General features: G+C 37.6%; 1 protein-coding gene across 1 annotated transcript in view; it reads right to left on the minus strand.

Annotated features, from left to right (window-relative positions):
* samd10b (sterile alpha motif domain containing 10b) overlaps nt 1-22,990 on the minus strand; it is a 61,883-nt gene that overhangs the window by 21,796 nt on the left and 17,097 nt on the right. The window contains exon 2 of the mRNA XM_028453466.1: nt 12,007-12,188. Within this exon, the coding sequence (XP_028309267.1) occupies nt 12,007-12,188 (182 nt within the window). The remainder of the gene's footprint in view (nt 1-12,006; nt 12,189-22,990) is intronic.

Below are 22,990 nucleotides of genomic sequence, written 5' to 3' on the forward strand. Positions count from 1 at the left end.
TTAAAATATTGTTTCTAGTTTTCTTACCTCTGCCAAGGAGGTAATACACTGTATTTTCCTCTGTTCACTCTCTATTACCCCTATCACATTATATGCAACACACAGGCTTCTCTCATTATGTTAAATAACTGGGGTGAGATTTTATTTTTTGCAATTACATCTTTTTAGTTATTTGGGGGTCTATTCTCCTGTCTGGACTTGAGCGCTTTTTTATGCGCCTGCAGTTACACGCTTCTCCGGTCCAGGCTGCTGACACGCCCACCGCACGTAAGTAGAGCAAAAACGCGCAGTCTGTAAATGAAGGCGGGCTGAAAGAAAGGAGGCGGCGATGTCATTTTTTTTGGGCTGTCTAGAAATCGCGGAACATGGAGTTTTCCCAACGCTTGTAAATGTAATTGAAATCCGTGAAAATGATAAAGTTCACTTTTAATTTGAAACGCCTTCATTGATAAACAATGTAACAGGTTGATTTGATCAGATCATTGATCAGATTACTACAGTGTGACTGAGGATTGGCCGCATTCTGTCCGAGTCAGTTAAAGTCTCTCTGAGAAAAGCTGAGTGGTCACAGCTGCTGCTGCGCGACGCACGAGTCCGTGTGGCTTTAAATGTCTAAGTCCATATTTCTAGTGCAATATAATGTTTCACCTTAACGGGGAACTGCACTTATTCCAGGGTTAGAAGCAAGTAAGAGGAAAAGGATATACGCACACCGGAAAATGTGCGTAAAGTCAGATTTGAATGGGAACGCCCACATTTCAGGGCATAACTGGGATGAAGGCGCGCAGCGACAGACTTAAGTACAGGAGAAGAATAGCACACAGGCAGAAACAGCGCCGCTGCGTGGCTTTTTGGACTTACGCGCATGGGAGAATAGAGCCCTTGGTGAATAAATAAATAAATATCTATAAAAAATCTTTAAAAATAAAAAATAAAATACATTTTGGGGCGAAACACAGATTTTTACTACGCCACTTAAAAAAATAAATAAATCACAAAACATTGTGAATCAATATTTTTTTCCTATCCTTTTTATTCTAAAAGACTAGTCTATTTAAGCTGACTTAATAAAGTCTCAACCACTTAAAAAAAAAAAAACACACAAAGTGCCTTTCATCCCCTTATCCCCCTCTTTAGTGTCTTACTCTCACATCTAATCCAGCAACATTCTCTAACTAAGCCAACGCTGCACAAAGACTGACTGATTTTCACTAGAAAAATGCCAAACAGCTGTTTAATGCTCCAGTCTGTAACAAACTGCGTTTAATAGGATTATAAATGTCGAACCATCACGCACACAAATGAAACTCGCTCATGCTCCTGTTACATATTTTTCCTTTTTTTTTTGTGCGACTGTCTTGTAAATGACTCAAAATGCTGTTTTCATCACACACTCACAATTCACAGTGTGATAGAAACCGGTTGATAACTTATTACATCTCTGCCATCTGCTGCAATTAAGTTCCGTCTGCCGGAGTCGTTAAGTGGATCCACTTTTATAGAAGTCAATTTCTATGGCCTCATGTGTTTACTCATTTCATTTTTAAGCATATACTCCCCCCCCCCCCCCCCCCATAGTGGAGTGGAGTGTGGGGCTGAAAAATGTTTAATGGCCAGAGTTCACAGCTCATTACCAGTTGTTATGTAGGATCATTTATAAGAGGAGTGGGGATGAAAACTCATAATAAAAAGTGGACAACATGAAATCATTCCTGGCGATCAAACTGTATAATGCATCACTGTAACCTCACAGCTTTATTGTTGTAAATATCTGTATCATATCTGTATAGAAATTTGTATGTTCATATAATTATTGTTGTAAATATCTGTATCATATCTGTATAGAAATTTGTATATTTGTATTATTACTGTTGTAAATATCTGTATCATATTTGTATTATTAGTATTATCTATTTTACTTTATTTTGCACTACTTTACGTGTGTGTATTTAATCCTTTTTTTTTTAACAGTCTTTTACTTAATTATACCCTTATTTAACGTTTATTCTTTCTTTCGTCTTTGTTTAACGTATATTCTTTTATTTGTGATATTTTCTTGAACGGCTGTAACAAAAGGGAAATAAAGGAATTCTGATTCTGATTCATGTGAGCTGTGGCTGTAAAAGAATAAGCAAAAATGATATATTGTATGGAAAAATGCAGATCGAGTCTAACGTAGCAGAAAAAAATACTCATTGGGGATTTACAATCAAAGCTACATTATGTGGATGCTTTTTGAAAAGCTAGGGGATAAACTACGTTTTGGAAAAAATTAATAAATGTAAAAATCATTATATATGAATAGAATTTCTTCATCATTTCTTTTTCAAGTATTCAGTTTAATATGCCCTGGCCAAAATGTAAGAAGGAGCTGCTTTTATAACAATACATAACTTATTGTTGTTTTCATTTCTTAAAAATTAATTATATATACCAGATGTGATTAAGTGTCAATCTGGGTAAAATTAAAATGCATGTATTACCCTTGTTTTGCATCTTAGCTTCAAAAACTTACTGAACTTTAAGTTTATTCATAATATTCACAAATGTACATTACATTTTCTTTAATGTAAAATTGATTTAATGTGAAAAACTACTGTTATTAGAAAAATGTCATAGTAGCCGTCCCTGTTACGGAAGAAAAATAAAAGCAGATGCATTTATTGTCATTGTGCTATTAACAATATTCAATAAGGTGGCAATTTAAAAAAACAAAATGAAGGGAGAACAAGTGTGACCAAAAAGATGATAATATGAAAATGTGTAATAACATATTTTGTAAAGGCGAAGCTACAGGTCCACAGAGGGATCTGAGTATATCACCACAAATTTACAAACCACAGATCATTATTTGCAAAGGCCATTGTTTGTATTATTGACCACATACTGTACATCTTTACAGAAAAATATCAAACTAATAGCAGCCAGACAACAAAAGATGGAGGGCAGATTAAAAGGTTAGCGAGGACCACCAGAATAAATGACAAAAAGAAGAAGAAGACTGAGCCAGGGTGCGGGGTATTCTTTAGGTGAGTAATGGCCTTCATCTTCAAAAAGCCAGACCGAGAGGAAATAGAATGATAGCCTCCCATCATCCGTCACTCTCCCCTTTTCCCCCCTACACTCATCTCTCTCCATTTGTTGGCTATCCATCAGACTGTATCTCCTGTGGCCAGTTTATCCCTCTCTCTCCCAGTCCTGTTCACCCTTTCCTATCTTTCCCCTCCTCTTGAGACCTACTTCTGTCCAGCTGTAGGAGATCGCTCATTTGTTACATAGCGAGGAGGTCGGGCGAGACGCGGAGCTGCAGGGATTGAAGTGGGTAGATGCAAGGTGGAGGCTGCATATTTAGCAAGAGTTTATTATGAGCTTAAAGATGAATAGGAGGGAGAAACAATGTCAAAATAATTACTTACAGGGCTGTAAAGATATATATATACATACATTAATCTTTTTTTAATTTTGACCTTTTAACACAGGCAGAAATGTATCAATAACTGTTACTAACAGTGGCGGAAAAATCAGGATGGGCCTGATTATGTTTAAAGCTGATATGAGATGTATATTAACGATTTATGATATGCTAAAATCTTCTGGGCCACTGTAAATTAGCCTATGCTATGACTAATATACCTATGAGTGGATATACAGTAGAGACCGCTACTCCATAACTGGACCTCTGTTCTGGTAAATTTCACAATCTGAGAAGGATTTTTTTACCTGTTTAGCCATTGTTTAACAGCTGTATCCAGCTGCTCCAGTAACACGCATTCTGATCACTGGTGAATTTAAGTTTCACGACGGACACCGTTCAATCATTTTAAAGATGAAGTTTGTTTTTGTGACCGGTCCCAGGCGCGGCGACCACAATAACAAAAACATTAAATCTGTAAAATAAAGGCTGAGTCTCAGAGGAAGAAACACACAAACACTCATATCCTTCTCCAGGTTAATTAATTAAACATCTATTCAAACACATTTACAATTTACATTTTCTCTATAAATCCAGCTCAAATATATTCAAAATATGTATATACATGCATTCATTAGCTTAGTTTACTCAGTAAAACAAAATTATTATATAATAAATCAACATTCTCTCATAATTATAGCTTTTAACATTATATTCTGTACATTAAATGAACAAAAAGTGCATATTGGGCTTTCAACTCTCTACTAAAGTCACATCAGGAAGTCATAGGAATAAACTGGAGCAATATACAGTACATAAGGTACATCCATAAGGTATTATCAGCGCCGCTCTGTTTTACTGTTGCGGTTTATTAAACCTCTACAAAACGGTCCAAAAGCAACACAAATCATCACTACATTACCTACCGCTTCTTTTATAAGTAACACAAAGGAACCAGGAAGTGTATCTACTATGGGACTAAACGACTTCAGTGCTAAAGGTTCCACTTACCGTTCCACTCCTTTACTCTCCAGATTTTACATAGAAATGTGTCTAATAAATCTAGAACAAAGCTCTTAATTCACAGAATATGTTTTCACAAAATAGAATTTTTAATTTTTTTTTTCATGAATCTCACTGGGTGGGCAATTTGTCAATATGGGTGGGCCTGTCCTCATCCAGGCCCACCCATAGCTCCGCCCCTGCTTAGTAATACCACCATCAACAACAATTGCTTAAAATGAGAGAAATATCGATAAACAAATGCACCAAGATTTCCAAATTACCAAATAACATGAGTGAAAAATCGGCTCAAACTTTTAGACGTGGCTCGATTCTCAAAAACATTGCTGGAACTGGCGGTTAGCGGCAAATTAAGGTAAAAGCAGGTAACATGTTGGTTTTGGACAATTTTGATGTGCTGATTCAGAATATCTATGTTCCCAAGCTGAATTTTAAGTCCTACTTATGGACATGGGTAGCTTAGAGACGATTTTATGCCCGTTCCAACAACTGTGCACAACCTTGCCATGCAATAGTCAGAAAACTCAGCTACGATGTACAGCACTATGTGGGTGTAAAAAAAACAGAGTGCTACCAGTGAACAACATGTCTGCGTGAACACAAATGAATGATTTAATTCACAAGTATTGCTAATATCATCAATGATTATCTTTGCATAATATGTTGCATTATAGGATTATGTGCTCCACTGAGTTTTTCTGTAATGTAATGTAACGGACTTTAGGGACTAAAATTTGACCTAAAAAACCAACATTATCACAGTCTGAATATCACCTGTTTGTAAAATGCTAAAGAATGAAATCTTTTCAATTTAAGAGGTAAAGGTCTCACATACGGCTTGGGAACATTGATATTCTGAATCAGCATACCCAAATTGACCTAACAAGCTTGGTTCCCCACTTTTACCCCCAAATGCTCCTAACATTCACCTTTTTGAGAATCGGGCCTAGTCTATTTCTATTGAGCTGTATTCATGACCTCATGTGGGGTGGCCAGTAAATTATCTATTTTAATTTCATTTTTTTAAAAGAAAACACCACACATCTCAAACAACTGCACTCTGTACTTTCACTTTCTCAAACATAAACCTATAGTTCAAATAAATTGCAGTATAAAATATCTTTTTTTGTTTTTGTTGTTCAGAACAGTTGGTTTATCCAAAGCCAAAGTGCAACAACACAAAGCTGCCTCTCTTTCTGTAATTACTGGCCGATAGAAGATACACCATAACCATTGATAATGTCTGTGGATGAAGGTCAACTAAAAGTGCCGTTGGTCTTATTTACCAAGTGTCCACGTCTCACTCTGTTTTTATAATTTCATCTACAATCAGCAGCACTTATATAAATATTTGACCACAGTGGAGCATCAGAGTAAATCACGCATGGTTGCAAAAAGTTGGGATTTTCTTTTCCAAACGCAAACAAACTTTACATGTCAAGTAAAAGAGCATCACAACAGCCTAAAATGATGTTGATAGAAAGGTTTGCAAGTCTGACACAGTGACATTTTAAGTCCTACTAAACTGAGCTTTGGAAGAATGTGAAGCCCCTGATCAGAAGGTTAAAGTTTGAGTAGAGGTTGACCTTTTAACAACATAATCTGACAAAGAATGGCTCAATAAGTTAAAAAAAAAAAAAAAAAAAAAAAAAAAAAAAGATTTATTCGAATTCCAGCTGAAAGTCATGTGAGGGATTTAAAGCTAACAGGAAAACTATTCTGCATGTTAGAACAGATATAGAGTTTTAACACTTCACCTTTAGTCAGCAGTTCTCTATTGATTCATCCTGATTTTATCATTGAAAAGATCATTTGTCCTTTGCTGCTGACCTTGTTCTCTCATTTTTTTCAACTTGTTTCTCATCAATTTTGTCCTCCTCCTCCTTGACACCAGCCATTCCTTACGCTTTCTTTTCCACTCTTCAATCTTTCTCCAGCCTAGCCTTGTGTGTACCCAGCTGCTAAGTCTCCACACTGAGCTGCTTAGTGTTTTTGTGTGTCCTGTTAGTTTGTGAACTGGAGATTATGTTAAAGTCGGGGGAGCGTGCAGGGGAATCCTTAAACATTCACTATGTCTAACCAATAATTCCTCTCTTCCAATGACTGCATGTGTCACTACACATCCAAACCCAGGACTGATCCTTGTGTGTAAAGGATGGATGGATGAATAGATTTTTTTAAAGTTCCTTTACCTCTTATACTTTTGTTTTTCGTGTCCACTTTACTTTGAAAGTAACTTTGTGTGAACTTTAAATATGTCAGCTCAGTGCAGCTCTGCCTTTGCTTGTCCCCAAGGTGCTAGGAGTGTAAATGTCTTGCATTCATGCAAATATGAACAGTCTCTCAGCAGGTAGACAAAAGACCAGATGGGGTTTTCACAAAGCTTCCTATTTAGCTTGAGTCAAACATGTGTCGATGACAGGACAGCAAAACACAGGATGGCAGGACAAGGACAAAGAAGACAAAAGCCTCAAACGCCAGCTCTCTAATTTAGTTTTTTTTTCCTGTGTAAAAAAAAAAAAAGACATTAAATTGATCTTCACTGCACTTTACTGGGATGTGGCTCACATTGTGGCACTGACAATGTGTAAATAATATAATAATAAAATGCTACTGATGAGGATGTAAAAGTCAATCATGTACAGTACATCATGGCAGCGGATTGTTTTACAGACTCTCAAAACTAGTTTTAAACAAACTGCACATACACTTTTAAAGACCGTGTAAAGCAAATTCAGCCATTTTCTTCTGAACACATTAATTAGGTCATAAATGTATTCCTTAAAACATGTACAAAGCCATTCAACCATTTAGAATTGAATTGTGGAGCTAGAATTTCTGTGTTCAGGATGTAATGGGCGGGTCAGAAATCACAGCCGCGTTACATAACGGAGCCATCATTAGCATAAACCGAACCTGCTGCTGAAGCACACCACTTTTGTGGCCTCCAGGGGGCCCAATTCAGCCCCAACTGAAAACAAACCACATATTCGGACTATTTTCTATGAAATTAGCACTTTTTTTGTGTGTTTCACCTTTAGTGGGAGAAGTTCTGACTCTATCCAGGAGAGATGCACATATTCGGACTCGGGCTGAGCAGACATTTCCACTGACACCTCATTTGGCCCGATCTAAGCACTTTTGGAAAACCAATGGGAGAAGCACTTTCGGCGCTGGAGCCACTTTCATACCGCTCTCTCCCATAGATAGAGTACACGGCAGGGGTGTGAAAAAAAATCAATTTCACAATATTTTGCGATTTTTTTGGGTGCCGATTTTAAATCATTTATTTATTTGAAAAATAGATTTATTTTTCTATTTTTTTGGGGGGGGGGGGATATTTAATCAATATTTTTGTGTATTTGTACAATATTTCAGTGGTTACAATGCTTTCAATGTGTTGCAATGGTTACTTGATGCACTTGATTTTATGATGGCAGTGTGTAATATTTATGTACGCACATGCATTTTATTTTCATATAATCTGTTCAGATCAGTGTTTAAACTGACACAATAGGAGAAATTAATATGTTTGTTATGGTTCCAGCGCCTCTAACTGACACGCCCCCAGCGTCTTAGAGCAGAGAGAAGTGCTTTTTTAATTTTGAGACCTAATTTTATATACTTAGCGATATTTTTCATCTTTCAAACATGGCTCAGTGGTCAATGACATGTTTCTGTGGTGTGACAAACTCACAACACAAACTTATTTCTGCTTTACACGGACTTTAATACTTCTTAAGTGGGGATAAAAAAGTAAAGGTCATTTTCTCCACTTTAATCACTTGTACTACATTATTTTACAAATAGCACAATTTGGACATTAATACCTAAACACAACAACTTTGACTGAAATTGTGAATTTACTTATTGATTAATTAATTGTGCGGTAATTAATTATTCTAATTAATCTCTTGTTCAATCCCACCGAAAAATTTCTGAGAAACGCCCTCAACATGAGGTATTTTCATTTAAATTACATTATTGTGGCAGATACAGTATATGACAAAGTGGCTTTATAAAGTAGTTCATTCAGTGTTTCTACAAGCCAAAATGAACTCTGGCTGTTTGGAGTTAAAAAAAAAAAATATAAAAGCGATTAACAGCGTTATTTTTTTAGTGCCCTATTTTTTTCTGTAATTAATTCATCGCAATTAACGCATTCAAGTGACAACCCTACCAGAAATATCCCACCTTTTATACGCAGAGGCTGCACTTTTTTCATCTACAGCTGATGTGCAAATAAAGCAGTGTGAGCATAGAAATAGAAATAGGCTCACTAAGAAAATGTATGTGTCTGTGTGCAAAGGTGACAAATGTCTTAATTTATCAATGTGTAAGAATATTTTGTGAGCGCACACACACACACACACAAGGAAAAGCTGACCCACTCTCCCAGTTGCTGAATAATGCATAAAGTGGCTTGTTGCCATAAGGAAATGATAAGCTTTACTTCTCATGGTATAGAGAAGGTTTAATTATCCAGGCTCAGAGTAATCACATGGAAACAGCTTTCCACTCCTCTTTCATTGAGCCCTTTTATAGCTCTTATAGCTGAGGGGGCACTCTTATAAATTATGGAACCAAATTTGCAGCGTGTATGTTCGTCTCGCAGCTTCAGAGTTGCAAACTTTCTTTAAAGCGGTGAAAAGATGAAACAAATGACCTCCATTGGATTTATCTGGTCTGCTTAATTTGAAGAGCAGGACAGAGAAATGTGGCACTTGTGTCAGATGCTGTTTTAGGTCAAACATGAGCAGAATGCCTTAAAATAGCTCTTTCCCCCTGTTGGCTTTGCTTCTCCTTTTCAGCTCAGTATAAATGACCATAGTGCACAAAGTAATGTGTGGATGCTAGGCTTACATTGTACTAGTGAACACTGAACCAGTCAGCAGCACTGATATGATGTCATACATCCTGTTTGAATGGATCCCTTTAAAGTGGCTCTGCTGCTTTTAGGGAAAAAATGCATTTACTTGTGACATGAATTCCACTTTTATTTAGTTAAGATATGGTGGGGCAATAAAAACATTGCTTGATCATCTTTATTCTTTCGCCTAATAACAGAATTGAAACATTATGTGACGGGATGAACATTTACAGAGGAAAATACATACCGACTCAAACTAAGGCTCCGTGATACAGGATATTTCATATCTGTGGAAACTGATAAACAAAAACAAGTGTCAAGTATTTACTTCTTTTAGAAGTTTTGAGCTAGAAATCCAACTTTAATTAGCTCAATGCAAATTTCTGATCATAAAAATAGCATTTTTATGACGTTTAAAATTTCTGTGCTATTTTATTTTCATTTTAGCTTAATATGGGCCCTTTAATAGAGCACGTAGCTGTGATGGTTCTAAACCAAACCTATATCACAGGTCTTACCCGACTTATCCATGGGTCTGAACACGCTGGCTGGTTAAGAAACCTGCTAGTCATAAACCTAAACACACACACTCAGTCACCTGTTAGCATGAGGCACCAGTTGAATGTAAACACCACTCAAGGCAATTAATCCAAATTTTTCTCCTGTTTAACCGTTATATTACACTGAATGTGTCTCAGAATGAGCCATGTGTTACTCTGAACAACTTTATGGAAGTTTTGGGAACTTTTCTTCGCAGCACAGATTCTTAGACATTCACAGGAGGAACGTGAACATCAAATTGAAGGTAATAATTCATATGAATAGACCAGTTACCAATTGCCATCTGCGCAAGAGTCGTATTGGCCAAACAACATGAATCCCATACACTCCCCTTTCTGAAAATAGTAAAAGAAAAAAGAGGATTAAGGATTTTTCCGTTATAAATACAGCACCATTCAAACAAGGTACCGTAAGTGTCCGACGCAATGCAAATCGCTTTTCTGCTTGTGTCTATAGTTGAGTACATATATCGGTTTAACCGATTTTGGATCGATTCCATTAACATTTATAAAAATCGATGCAAAGGTGCTGAAATAGATTATTATTTTATTTTAATTTTTACTTAAACCCTAGTATTCTGCTGATGGCAGCGCAATGCAGAGTGCTTTCAGTGCAAACATGGCAGACGCAGAGTGTGCTCCACTGGGTAAGCTGGATAAACTAACTACATTCATCATGACCCTTCACCAATTTAACAAATAACTTTTAGCTTTAACGTAAGGCTGGAGCAAAGAATAAAAACAACAAAAACCATCAACTTTAGCTTTACTTCACTATATTTGACCCTCAGAGAGTTATACATTTCATGTATGCGATCCCCTATGCTGTGAAAAGTTCCTGATGAGAACCCTTTGTTGTCCAAACTGTCATTTCATTACCTCAGTGTTCCGGAAACACTGTTCCCTTAGATGTTTGTTTGCATAAGATGAAGTAATAGGTATGACTTTAATAGCTAGCTATAACCAGTACTGTTTGTGTAACACTGGATAAATCTTTTTTTTTTTTTTAATTGCTTATAGACCAAACAGAAAATAAAGAACTTGCCTATTTGTGACTACATTGCAGTGATTTGTCTACATAAATATTGATATTTCTAATAATTCACAATGTAGAGGATTCATACTAACAGCTTTTTCTCTGACAATATGTATGACAAAGTAAAATTTGAAAAATAAGTCAATACTGAATCAAATCGAATCGTGATTAATCAATTCAAAACCCTAATAATCGAAATCGAATCAATTCAGGAAGCCGGCCGTGATGCCCAGCTCTACCTGTGTCGCATTGAGTTTGTGCGTAATGTTTGTGTGTTGTGTTACCGTAGAAAAGCATGCTTTGGCATTGGAGCTGTTACAGTTCTCCACGCATTTTCACGTCAGCTTTGTTCAATAAATTCCTGGAAACCATCGCTCGACAATCATGCAACTTGTCTTTGGGCTTCACTCACAAAGTTATAAATGTTGTACAAAGGTTTGGGAGGAATTAAATGTGTGCCTTTATTGAAAATTCTTGTAAACTCAGTATTTAGGCAAGCGATGTGGCAGCCACTATCAACAGTACTGTGACCAATTCCGTGACCCAACAAAATGGTGATTCCGGTTGATGCGGTGGCACAACATGGCTGAAGTGTGTGAGTAAACGCAGACTCCAGCCTCTTTGCGTTCGCCACAATCATCCTAAATCTGTTACCACGGCCGGTGGTTGATGGTGGCTCCACTGGGGCAATAGGAATCACCATTTAGTCTGTTTACAGACTGTCTCACGACAGCCAATATCCCAAAGGGGTGAGTTTGATTATCTCCTGGCTGCTCTAGAAGAACTTTCAATGTAAATCATTTGCTGAATAAATATTTTTCTCCCGTCAACCTTTTTCGACACACTGGTAAAAAAAAAACCCCCAATGGTTTAAGATATTTACTATATCAATCTTTCACTTGCATTTGTACATTCACACTGCAAAGCTAACATGTTCCTTCCCTAAAACATTACAGCGTGCCAACCAAAAGGCTGGGGAACAATGGAGGATAATTCCATCTGTTTCCCAAAACACATCAAATCTGTCATTGACAGCCAAAGCACAAATATGAGCTTTTCACATGTGCACAAAACTTCTGCTCTGTTTGCATGAGTCTGTTTGTACCTGGATGCCCTCTGTGCCGGGCTGCTGCAGAAGCTTGACGGTACGTGTGTGCGTGTTCTGGCCGCGACCATCGTGCCAGGTCAGGTTGCTGCCTCCGGCGCGACGCGGCAGCTGGTAGCTCAGCTCCTCAACCGACACCGTGTGCTCCAGGGAGGCACGGCAAAAGCTGAAGGAGGACGCCGCTGGAATAGGAGACAACAGGAACAAGGAAGAATGGTGAATAAGACATTGATATGTATCATGTGTAGGAGGTGTTTATGTGTGGCCTTAGGAACAGGAAGATCATTACTACAACGGAACAAATCAGGTAATCTATTAGATCTAGTCCTCTATGAACAGGTGTATATTTTGGTGCTACCTCACATAATCACAAATACACCAATTTCATATTCAACAAGCCAGCATATGGTTTTTCATAACCCTAAGAATTTTTTTGTTTAACCATTTTTCCTCTCAAGAGCATGAGATGTGTGACATCTATGACAACTACAGGGCAATTTCTGTGCATCACATAATGTTGAAAAGGCCCTGGTACTGGGGCTTGTCATCTGTAGCTGTGGATTGACTTTAAGGCTGCAACTATTAGTCGACATAATAACGTTGAGTACAAAAATTTGTCGACGCAGATTTTATAGCGTAAACAAAGGATAAAACCGGCGTGCGGCCACTTCCTGGTGCAGGTCCTTATATGAACTGTAGGGGGCAGTATGACTCCCACCTGACCCTTTAAATGCCGGAAATTGGAAAATACAAGCAAAGAAGAATGGGGGACCAAACTGTTGAAGAAGCCTGAAAGCTTCGACCTCAAGTTTCTGAAGTGTGGAAACATTTCAGCGAAGACGAAACAGCAAAACAAGTTAGACATAAACTATGTGAGGTACGACTGGCTTTCCATGGTAGCACTACAGTGATGTACAAGCACCTTAAGTGCAAGCATCCCACAGCCGGTGTTTCACGTTCTTCATGTCCAGCGGAAAGGTGAGATCATAAGTCACGTTAATATCTCAAGAATCTTTAATTTTAATCACATGCAGATTTATTCGTTTGCAGATTTATTCGTTAGCCAACAAACTATGATTGAAATAGTTATTACGTTTGTTTGATACTAATGAGTCAGAAAATTATGGAAGAAGCTTGCTAAGTTAGCAAACGCTAGTTCAGTTACATTTAAATGGTAAAAATGGTAAATGGACTTGATTTATATAGGCTTTATCCCCACACTGAAGCAGTCTCAAAGCACTTTACATATCAGCTCATTCACCCAATAATTTAAGCATAATTTACTTCACTAAATCTGCTTTTAATTAAAATACATTGTTTTTTGATTATACTATCATTATTTATGAACAGTAAAATGTTTTAATCTACTATCAATTGTTTCATTTCATATAACATTGATAAATGATTAGATTTTTCTTAACTTGTAGGTAATCTGATAATTCGTAATAGGTATTTTATTGTGATAAACATGTATAATCTTTATATTGTGAACTAATATACACCTTTTTTTTTTAAATAGTGCTCTAAGCAAAGGCATTTGAATGAGTTTGTCATGAGGAGAGGTTCATGCACTCCCCAAATGGCTAAAGTACCAACATTGAGCATCCTGAATATGATAGTCATTGATATGAAACCAATATCAATGGTTGAGGATGATACAGACCTTCCATCAAGACTACAGCCTACCATGCACAACTCTTTAGTTGGTTTAAAGTTCTTACCACCAGAACCTTTAAGTAACATCTTTTGTTACTTTTTTTTTTTTTTTTTTACAATGTGTTTCTGTTATGAGCAGTTTTTCAAGACCACAGGCACTTTGTATTTCTAATTTATTTACTTTTTTATTGTGATCACAATTTTTTAAGTTGAAAATACTATTATTATGTGCATATAAATGCATTATTTTGTCCTGTCATTGTTTTATTTCCTTTCTGTAAAACATGCTGTCAGAGTACAACAGGATCACTTTCAAAGGTGTGAGGAATTAAGCAGGTGGGTTAAAATAGCGATTCAAAAATATGTGCTTCAAAACAAAATAATTGTGATTAGTCGACTAATCGAAAAAATAATTGATAGATTAGTCGACTACTAAAATAATCGCTAGCTGCAGCTCTAATTGACTTCAAAGAAGTCAATTTATAGAAGCACTATTTAAATGTGATTTAAATGTACCCCGCCTAATACCCAATGAGGGCTAGAGACCCCCGCGACTCTGAAAAACAAGCAGGTCAGAAAATGGATAAATGGGTGAACCCCATTATGATAAATATGACCCTATTATACATTTGAGAATTAGAAGAAAAGAGATTAAAAGTCAAAGAAATATGTGCCAGAGAGTTAGTGAATCTTACAAAAACTAAGTATACAAATAAAAAATTTGTGAATTTAAATTGTACAACATACTGGACTCAAGACAGCTGTGGTTTAGTGGAAACACCAAGTTGCTGTTGAGAAATCCTACTTTTTCTGAACAAACAAGTCAGTTGAAGTCAGCATTTGTGAGGACAAAGTTCAAATTGCCATGATGGAGTAAAAAAAGAATGGTGATGGTAAGTAAGAAAGGCCTGTCAAAAACCACTGAAGTGGAACCGTCTCAGACTCCCTTATTCCATACACTGCTGCTTCTCTCTCTCTCTGCATTCATCACACCAGCTTTCCTCCGCCTGTACGGTGCCACTTTTATGGCTTCCTCTGTCGAATCTTTCTTGTTTCCTATTAATTTACCCCGCTCCCCGTCTTCTCAACATTTTTCAGTATCTTTTTATTGTCAGGTCTTGGGGGTCATCCATACGCTGATGTAATTACTGCCAGTCAGACTGGTGGGGGATCAAAAAACAAGGAAAGGTAATCGCCTTGCAGCCCTAAAGACCTGCCAATTTTGAAAGTTGAGAGACAGTGTCGAAGCAAACCCTAGAGAACTAAATTGCAAATTAGTTTTGCGTCCAAGTAAACCAATCACAGCTTAAGAAGTTTAAAAAGCTCAGGGATGAAGATGGGAGATACATTAACAGACTATGAAACAACTTCAATTTACAAGCTGTTAAAGACATAGCTTTCAATGTTTAAGATTGAAAGTGAGCATTTTATAGATGCCATTTCCTCCATGAGAAAATGCAGGATGATGACTTTTCTCTTCTGTTATCTTCTCATTTGCTGCCACATTGTCAGACCTCTCTACCTTCAGAAGTCATAAAACAAAGACGTAGTGCCTATTCTACAAACTTTAATGGACTTTGTTGGCTTAACCTCTTAGTACATAACACAGAGGAGAATTGAAAATCAACCAAAGGCTTAAATATCCATACCTAAGCAAGGCATTACCTAAATTACTTTGCTACATGTCTTTCTTGGCTTCATTTAGAGACAAAAAGGTAGACAAAGGGCCTATGGGAGGCGCCTGCGAGTTTCTAAAAATAGCACCGACACCACACATTTAATTGTTATTTTCGAATCAAATCACCAGCATTAATAAAAAAAAAAAAGATTTTTGAAGTAATTTAATAAATAGATATTTATCTTTTTTTTTTTTTCATGTTTTACGTATTTCTGAACTCTGACCTTCTCTAAAGCCAAAGTTTAACGTATGTCAAAGTCTTAGATGGAAGTGTGAAAATGGCAGATAAGAGAATGGGAGTTACAGTTTTTGCTTGGAATAGTGTGTCTCATTAGCGGGGAACTCTTGTGATGGCAAAACAGCACAATGTGGAGACAACTCACAAAAGCTTCCACATAAACTATCCACCATGTTTTGAGCTACGGAGAGACAAAGCCAACGACTTAAAGGAAGCCTTAAGAAAACGACAGTCTTTTTTCACAAGGTCGTTGATAAAAAACGGCTGTGACCAAAAAAAGAACTTTATTACTGTGCTTAATAAAACAAACTTGTCAAGAAAGTCAAATTTTGAAACAGATGAAAATATATAAACCGTGTTCCATGTTAATATATACACGTTTTCTAAAACCATTGTTGTGAAAATCCTTGTTCTCAAGCCTTTACACAGCTCAACTATCTGCCGTTGCTTCCAGCTGGATACTTCATAGCCTTCCCCTCCTTCACCTCAAAAGTGTCGTAGCAGCTTTGATACACAGTTTTCCCTATTGTTTTCCTTGGGTAATCTTCTTTTAGTATGTTGTCCAGGATTACACACAGGTCCTAATCCAGTTGCATCCATTTGAGGTCTGTAGCTGTGGCTAAATTAAACCATGCGTTCTTTTGCCCGTCTTCTAAACTTCTGATCTCCCAGCTTCTCCTTGTGCTTCAAGAGCGTTTTGCGAGGAGCTCCAGAGTACTGGCGTGTGCCTCCTGAGCCCTGTCCCCCATCGACTGACTAGCAGAGCTAATAAACTCAGTGATGGTTCTTGGACTAATATTAGATGCTTTGTGCTGCTCTTTGCGCTTGGATTTGCCTTTTGTTTATTTGGCCTTCATGTCTTGCTGCTTCCAAGTTCATTGTCCTTGTATTGTTGTCCGGGTCCGTTTCAGAGTTCTTCATCTTTGATAGCAGATTTTCCTGCTACCTCATAGCTTTAGTACAGTTGGTTAGGGTACCAGCCCTAGAACTATTGCATGCCGTGCCATCTTTCCAAGCTGATATCCATTCTTTCACAGATCTGTTTTAACCACTCAGGATTAGAACTCGTGTCACCTAATCTGTTTCTCGTGTCTGCCTGAACATGGACATCATCAGTCCTCACAACCACAATTTATCTCCTGTCTTATTTATCAGGTCTTGCATTTTCTCTTGCTGCCCTTGATGGTGACATTCTTATCACTTTCAGTAGCCTGAGGGAGAGATGAGGACAGAAACTGATAAAGAGTGAATTGTGGAAGGCAGAGGGAAAGGACCCCAGCATGATGTGTGTCCTCAGGGCAGCAGGATGTTATTGGAAAAGAAATTATATATCTGAGGAGGGAGTGTCATTTTTGCTTAGGTATTGGAACCTTAAGCTTCAAAACACAAGGATAAACTGCTTTAGCAGAAGTGCCAAAATGAAGGGCAAAGTGTTAGACAGGTGTGTGTGTGTGTGTGTGTGTGTGTAGGTCAATACGACTCGGTCCAGTGAAGTGTAACCTCTTATCACTTCCTCTTGAGTGAGCAGCATATCTGCAGTGCTGAGTGGCTGATCAATCTCAAAGGTATTCCCCTTTTTGTAAAGGTAATTAAGCTGTTAGGTACGACGGTGCTACGGAAGGTCGTTCCAAGCCAAATCCCTCAGTAGATTAACATGGCATCACCTAATATTACTCATTTGAGCCAAAAAGATTGCACCTAAATTAGCCTAGGTGGGCATTACTGCTGATTGTCCCCTTTGTGAAAGTTTTGCCTAACCTTGTAATCGACTCCAGTCCAAAAGTGTGTTTGGTACAACAACATATAATAGGCCCAAGGTACTGTAAGAGCATACCACAATATTCAAGAAGTTAAATATTAGCTTCCTCTCTAACCTCTTTATTCATTCATTCACCATCTACACCTGACTTTTCCACTGCAGAGTTTTAGAGGTCTACCATGGTCCACAGCTACAGTGCTGTCCCATTCAACCTTACTTTTTTCCTCTTGATAAGGAAAGAGGAAAAAAATCCAATTGCTGTCACCCTTATTCCTCCGTAACTGCCAAGTAAGTGAGACCTGGTCATGCAGTGATTTCCTACTGCAAAACACATTAAACCCAAAGCATCAAACAGAAGACTGCAGCCAACTGCAGAAGCACATCTTCCAATGACTTGGAATTTGTTGGTACTGTACTGTGCTGGGGTGAATCGTGCAGCTGAGCCACTATACCAGACCTCTTTTTAACCTCGGAAATGAGCCATGAAATTACCCTTTTTTTTTAAATAGGGAGAAAAAATCCAGTTAGGGCTCTAAAAATAAATATGAACCTCAAAACCCCAGGAGTTGGTCTGTGATGCACTGAAGTCCATTATCCAATCTGAAATGAGACATTAATGGAGGGGCTGGGGCTGAGGTTTACCTTTCACAAACGATTAGTGTCATGGGATCATGCAAATAGGAAAAGGGTTGGAAACAATAGACCTCCACACCTCTAGCTCAAAATCTCAGTATCAGTATGTCAGAGGGGGAAATGCCTGTGAGAAATCTGTTATTTAGCAAAAGCGGACTGTGTAAATAAATGCCAGCAAGCTCCCTGATGTTTAAATGAGAATTCACATGACAGTATGTGGGCAGCATATCTTCATATTTGTATCACCCTTGTCTCCAGTTGTTTAGTTCACTGGATGTGAACAGATTTCAAAAAAGAGGATGTGGTTGGAGGCAGGGTTGGGGTCAATTATTATTGTAATCGTGTAATTGGTAATTAATTACAATTATGGCGTAATTATAATCGTAATTGTAATTTTCAAAACCTGTCGCCTTTGGAATTGTATTGTAATTGAGTGTAGATAATTGACTTTCTAATTGTAATTACCATGGAAATCCACTAAAAACTGTCAATTACAATTTAATTAAATCCTTGAAAATAGTTAGCTACGTCTCAACACTTTAAAATTTCTGCCACACCCCGACACCTCAATGGGCGCCACTTCCCGACATGCGTGTGGTTACGAGGGCCCGTTCATCGCTGCTTGCAGCTTTAATTGAGAACGTAATTGTAATTGACTTTCAGGAGAAAAATAACAATTACAATTTATGTGTAATTGGAAAAAATGCCAGTTATCGAAATCATAATTGATTTGTAATTGAACATGGATAACTGAAGATGTGATTGTAATTAAAAAATGTAATTGACCCCAACCCTGGTTGGAGGCTATATTTGAGATTCAAACTGAGGGAAAAATTAATTTCTGCTTTATTTCCGCTTGTAAGAACCCAGGGAGCACATAAAAAATGACTACAAAGGCCAGCAGAAGAAATGCCGACCTTGGACTCCTCCTTGTAGGCAGTACTTAAAAAGAAAAAAGTGTAGTGCTGAGGACAGGATGACTTTTACTCTGCTATTCAGGCCCCCACTCCCAATGAGACAGACTGAACTATTGATTATCCATCACCGCATCAAAGATCATACAATTACAGATGACTCTCGATAAAACACATTACCCAGACAGACACAGATCACCTCAGTTCTCTGCTCGAGGCCAATGGCTGTCACATCCACTTCAGTTCACAGGAACTCACTTTATGTCCCACACAGGAGGGGTGACACGGCGGATGAGGTGAAACACAGGGGTCTGACATGGCCGTGCCCTCCCGAGAAGATGAGGGATGGGGGAGAGGATAAAAGGAGGCAGAGTAAATCTGCAAAATGGACAAGGATGTGTGGAAAAATAACTAAAAAGTTAGAAAATTAGGCATTGGAAAGCCATCTTTAATGATTGTATCAAAATGAAATAAAGGAAAGAGGCTTAAGTGAAATGCTGAGATGAATATCGAGCAGGCCTGTTGATTTCTCTCATTCACAGCTTTGCCATCATATGGGGACAGATTAGATCTCACTGACAATCAATAACCCAAAGTGGATGCCAGAGGACGAGGGTGGAGGACAATGGGGAGGAGATGAGATTGAGTAATAGCATGTGAGATGGCAGCAGGCTTGACCAAACTGGAGGGCAGAGAAGAGCAATGAGTGTGCAGTTTTGGTACTTGGCTGTCTGGTGCTTTAGCTGAGGCAGTATTTCAGCTTTGTAAGGCATTGTACACATTCATCTGTGTTTATTATCTGTAATTACCCAGATGAACACTTGGATACCATGTATGTATATATAGTAAATATAGATGGGCGATAACATCAGTCGATATTTACCATAAAATATGATATCGGTTGACATCGCTATAGGTTTTTATTCCCTATGTCTGCATTTGTTGTCTTAGGTTTACACTACATTGCATTGCATACTTGTGACCACCACCAGCCCTCCCTAAGGCAGGGTATGAAAAACATTATTAGTTTTTCTCCCCACTGATATTAAAAAACTGAGGTGTGCTGTTGTTTAAGATGACATGTTGAAAATTAATACAGCACTTTTCCCATAACTAAAGTGGAATTAGTTTTCTCTTTTTTACACAGATGTCTATGTGGGATATATCCAGTAATAGTAGGATTTAATTTGTTTCCATGGAGATATATATCAATCAATCAACCAATATTTATTCATAAAAAATGCTTTTCATACAGAGAGATGCAGCTCAAAGTGCTTTTACATAGTTAAAAATACACCCGCCCAGTACAAACCCCTACTACCACGCACAGACACACAAGTTAAAATAAAATGAAATAGCACATGGCTATAATGTAACCTAAAAATGGGTTGGGGGGGAGGGTCTATGTACAGCGACCGAATTGGTAGTATCGGACCATAACAACATAAAAAAGATAATAGCAAAAAGCTAGTATCAAACATATTTAATATTAAGTAATGCTAATAGAAAAAAACTACGCTAGAAAATGAGAGAAACCATAAAATAAACTGTACTACTATAGAAAGATGCATATTACTTTCTAATGGTCAACTCTTCAAATGGAATATCACTGACACATTTAATTTGACATAATCTTTTTTATGAAAGAGATAATACAATGAAATAAAAACATGCACCGGTACATGGATCAATACAAAATAAAAAAATATTTCAACTGATTTTTCATGAATATTTTTTGCATTAAACTTCTCACCCAACTGATTGTAAACTAATTAAAAGAAAGGGCCCTTTTAAGAGAATATAAAAGTCAAAAACAGAAAAATAATAATAAGAAGAATCACCTTTATTTATCGTCATATGTTCACACATATACAAAATTTGTTCTCTGCATTTGGCCCATCCCTGAGGCGTGGAGCAGTTGGGGGTTAAGGGACTTGCTCAACATCCCACAGTGTTGAGATTCAAACCGGTGACCATCCCGAATCACTCTGCATCAGGCACAATACGGGACTACATGTATTTATAGGTGAACACCAAAGAAGTAGACAAGGAGGCACAGCAGACACTTCTTCCCAGAGATGGCCGTGGGTAATTATATTCCTTGGGTGAGAAGCTAAATATATTAAGTTGGCAAGACTGGGTAGGAAACTGCAATTTATTTGGAAACAGTTTGTGTATTTTCTGGATCCATGCGTTTTACAACCCCCACCTCTCTTACCCTTCTTCTCAGTGGCTGATGTGAAAATGTGTCCAGTCCTATGTCTAGTCCGCTAACTTGATGTGGAAAATGGTGATACTGGTCTAAAAAACAGGTTGGCAAAAATGTAGATACAATAGAGGTTGTTTTTCTTTGCACTCCCACATAGATTGCGCCCTTGGCGTCCACCCACATCGCAAATATCAAAAACTAGCCTTGCTTCTTCCTGTGGTCACTCGGGAAAAGCAGACTTTGTCAGAAACTGTTCACCAGAAAAGTACCCGCAGTAGCTCAGCAAGACTACATCTAAGACCATCGCTGACCCTCTTCCTTCTCTGGAATATATTCATTCCGTCCAACGACTAAACAGAACCACTGTGACTCCTCACACCCCAGGCAAAGTGTTTTTGACATCATGCCCTCTGGCAGGCTCAGGGCCATGTGGACACACACTGAAAGGTTGAAAAACAGTTTCTTCCCAAAGGCTGTCAAAGCTCTGCAGTAACCCAGAGCATGACCTGCACCTTTTCGCACCTCACAACACGGTACAAAATTGCATTACAATGGAATTTCTGCTTTATTTTCGGTTCTTAACTCACCTTATACATTGGATTACTGAGTGCACCCGTCAACAGAAAGGTGAGTCAAGGTGCAGCAGGCTGCTGTTTGCATAGCCAACTCATATGATAACCATCACACAACTTCAAGGACAAACAAGATCATTGTTATCTGTGTTATTGTTTATGAGGTAATGGACAAATATAACAAGATAATCTAATGTTACGCTAATCCTATGATCAAACCATCCTCACAGAGTCACAATAATGCAATCACTCCAATGCATCGACACCTTTAACAAATTGATCCAACCTTGTCTGGTTTGTTTTACTAATGATTCGAAGAAGAGACTAAGCATGAAATAGGAAAAATTACACGATAAAGGTCAGAAAAGAGGAACCTATTTTACATTCATAAAACTGCTTTGTATTCCGAGAGCTTACTTTCACTGGCAGACATGATCTCATTATGTTAAAGAAGACTCAAACCATCTAAAATGTTCCACTCATCATACTGAATTTTCCAGTGCATCTGTTTGGGTGCGGGGAAATTGAGAGTGAGCCCGCCTTTTGTTTGCTTAACAATTTTTTTCTATAGCTGTCACAAAAATAACACTCTCCTCTTGGATGACACTACAGGCTGTTGTTGAAAATGATTCCACAGTTTGTGTTCCACATTGTTGGTTCCTATCTAACCATCCATTGTACTTGTCCAAAATTGGGATGAAAGTCAAATGAAAATAAAGACTTTTCATCTTATACAAGAATAGCACTTGGTTTAAATTTGTTAACAGTCACAAGTTATGGTGAAAGGATTTACCAGATGTTTGAGAGCAATAAAACACTTTGCATTCCTTTGGTTTGATTTGCAAATAGTTTGTACGTTAAAATAATTATCAACAAATTAACAAGTTGATAAAAATACATGTTAAGGTTTTGTTTATTTAGACAAGGTTTTTCAGGAAATGTTTATCTCCTGTCGTCTGCCAGTCTTCCTCAGAGGTGATATTCCTTCAGAAAACGCTTTGATGCTTTCCTTATGAGAGAACATGTTACTGTAGGGACACATCAAGGCATGACAATTGAAACATGTCAGGAGATAAACATTTCCTGAAAAACCTTGTCTGAATAAACAAAAGCTTAACATATATTTAAAAAAAAAACAAAATGATTTTAATGGAATCATTAATACAATTATGTGAGCAGATGCAAACCTTACTTGATTCTTGTTGCAAACCCCATCTACTGAGCTAACGCCTTTAAAATAGTTTGATCTAATTAATATTATTAATGTGACCATGGGTCTCTTGATCTACCCAAAAAATTGGGTTCTTTTCAAATATAAGAGGTTC

Source organism: Gouania willdenowi, chromosome 7, assembly GCF_900634775.1.
Source record: "Gouania willdenowi chromosome 7, fGouWil2.1, whole genome shotgun sequence".
NCBI classification, from domain to species: domain Eukaryota; kingdom Metazoa; phylum Chordata; class Actinopteri; order Blenniiformes; family Gobiesocidae; genus Gouania; species Gouania willdenowi.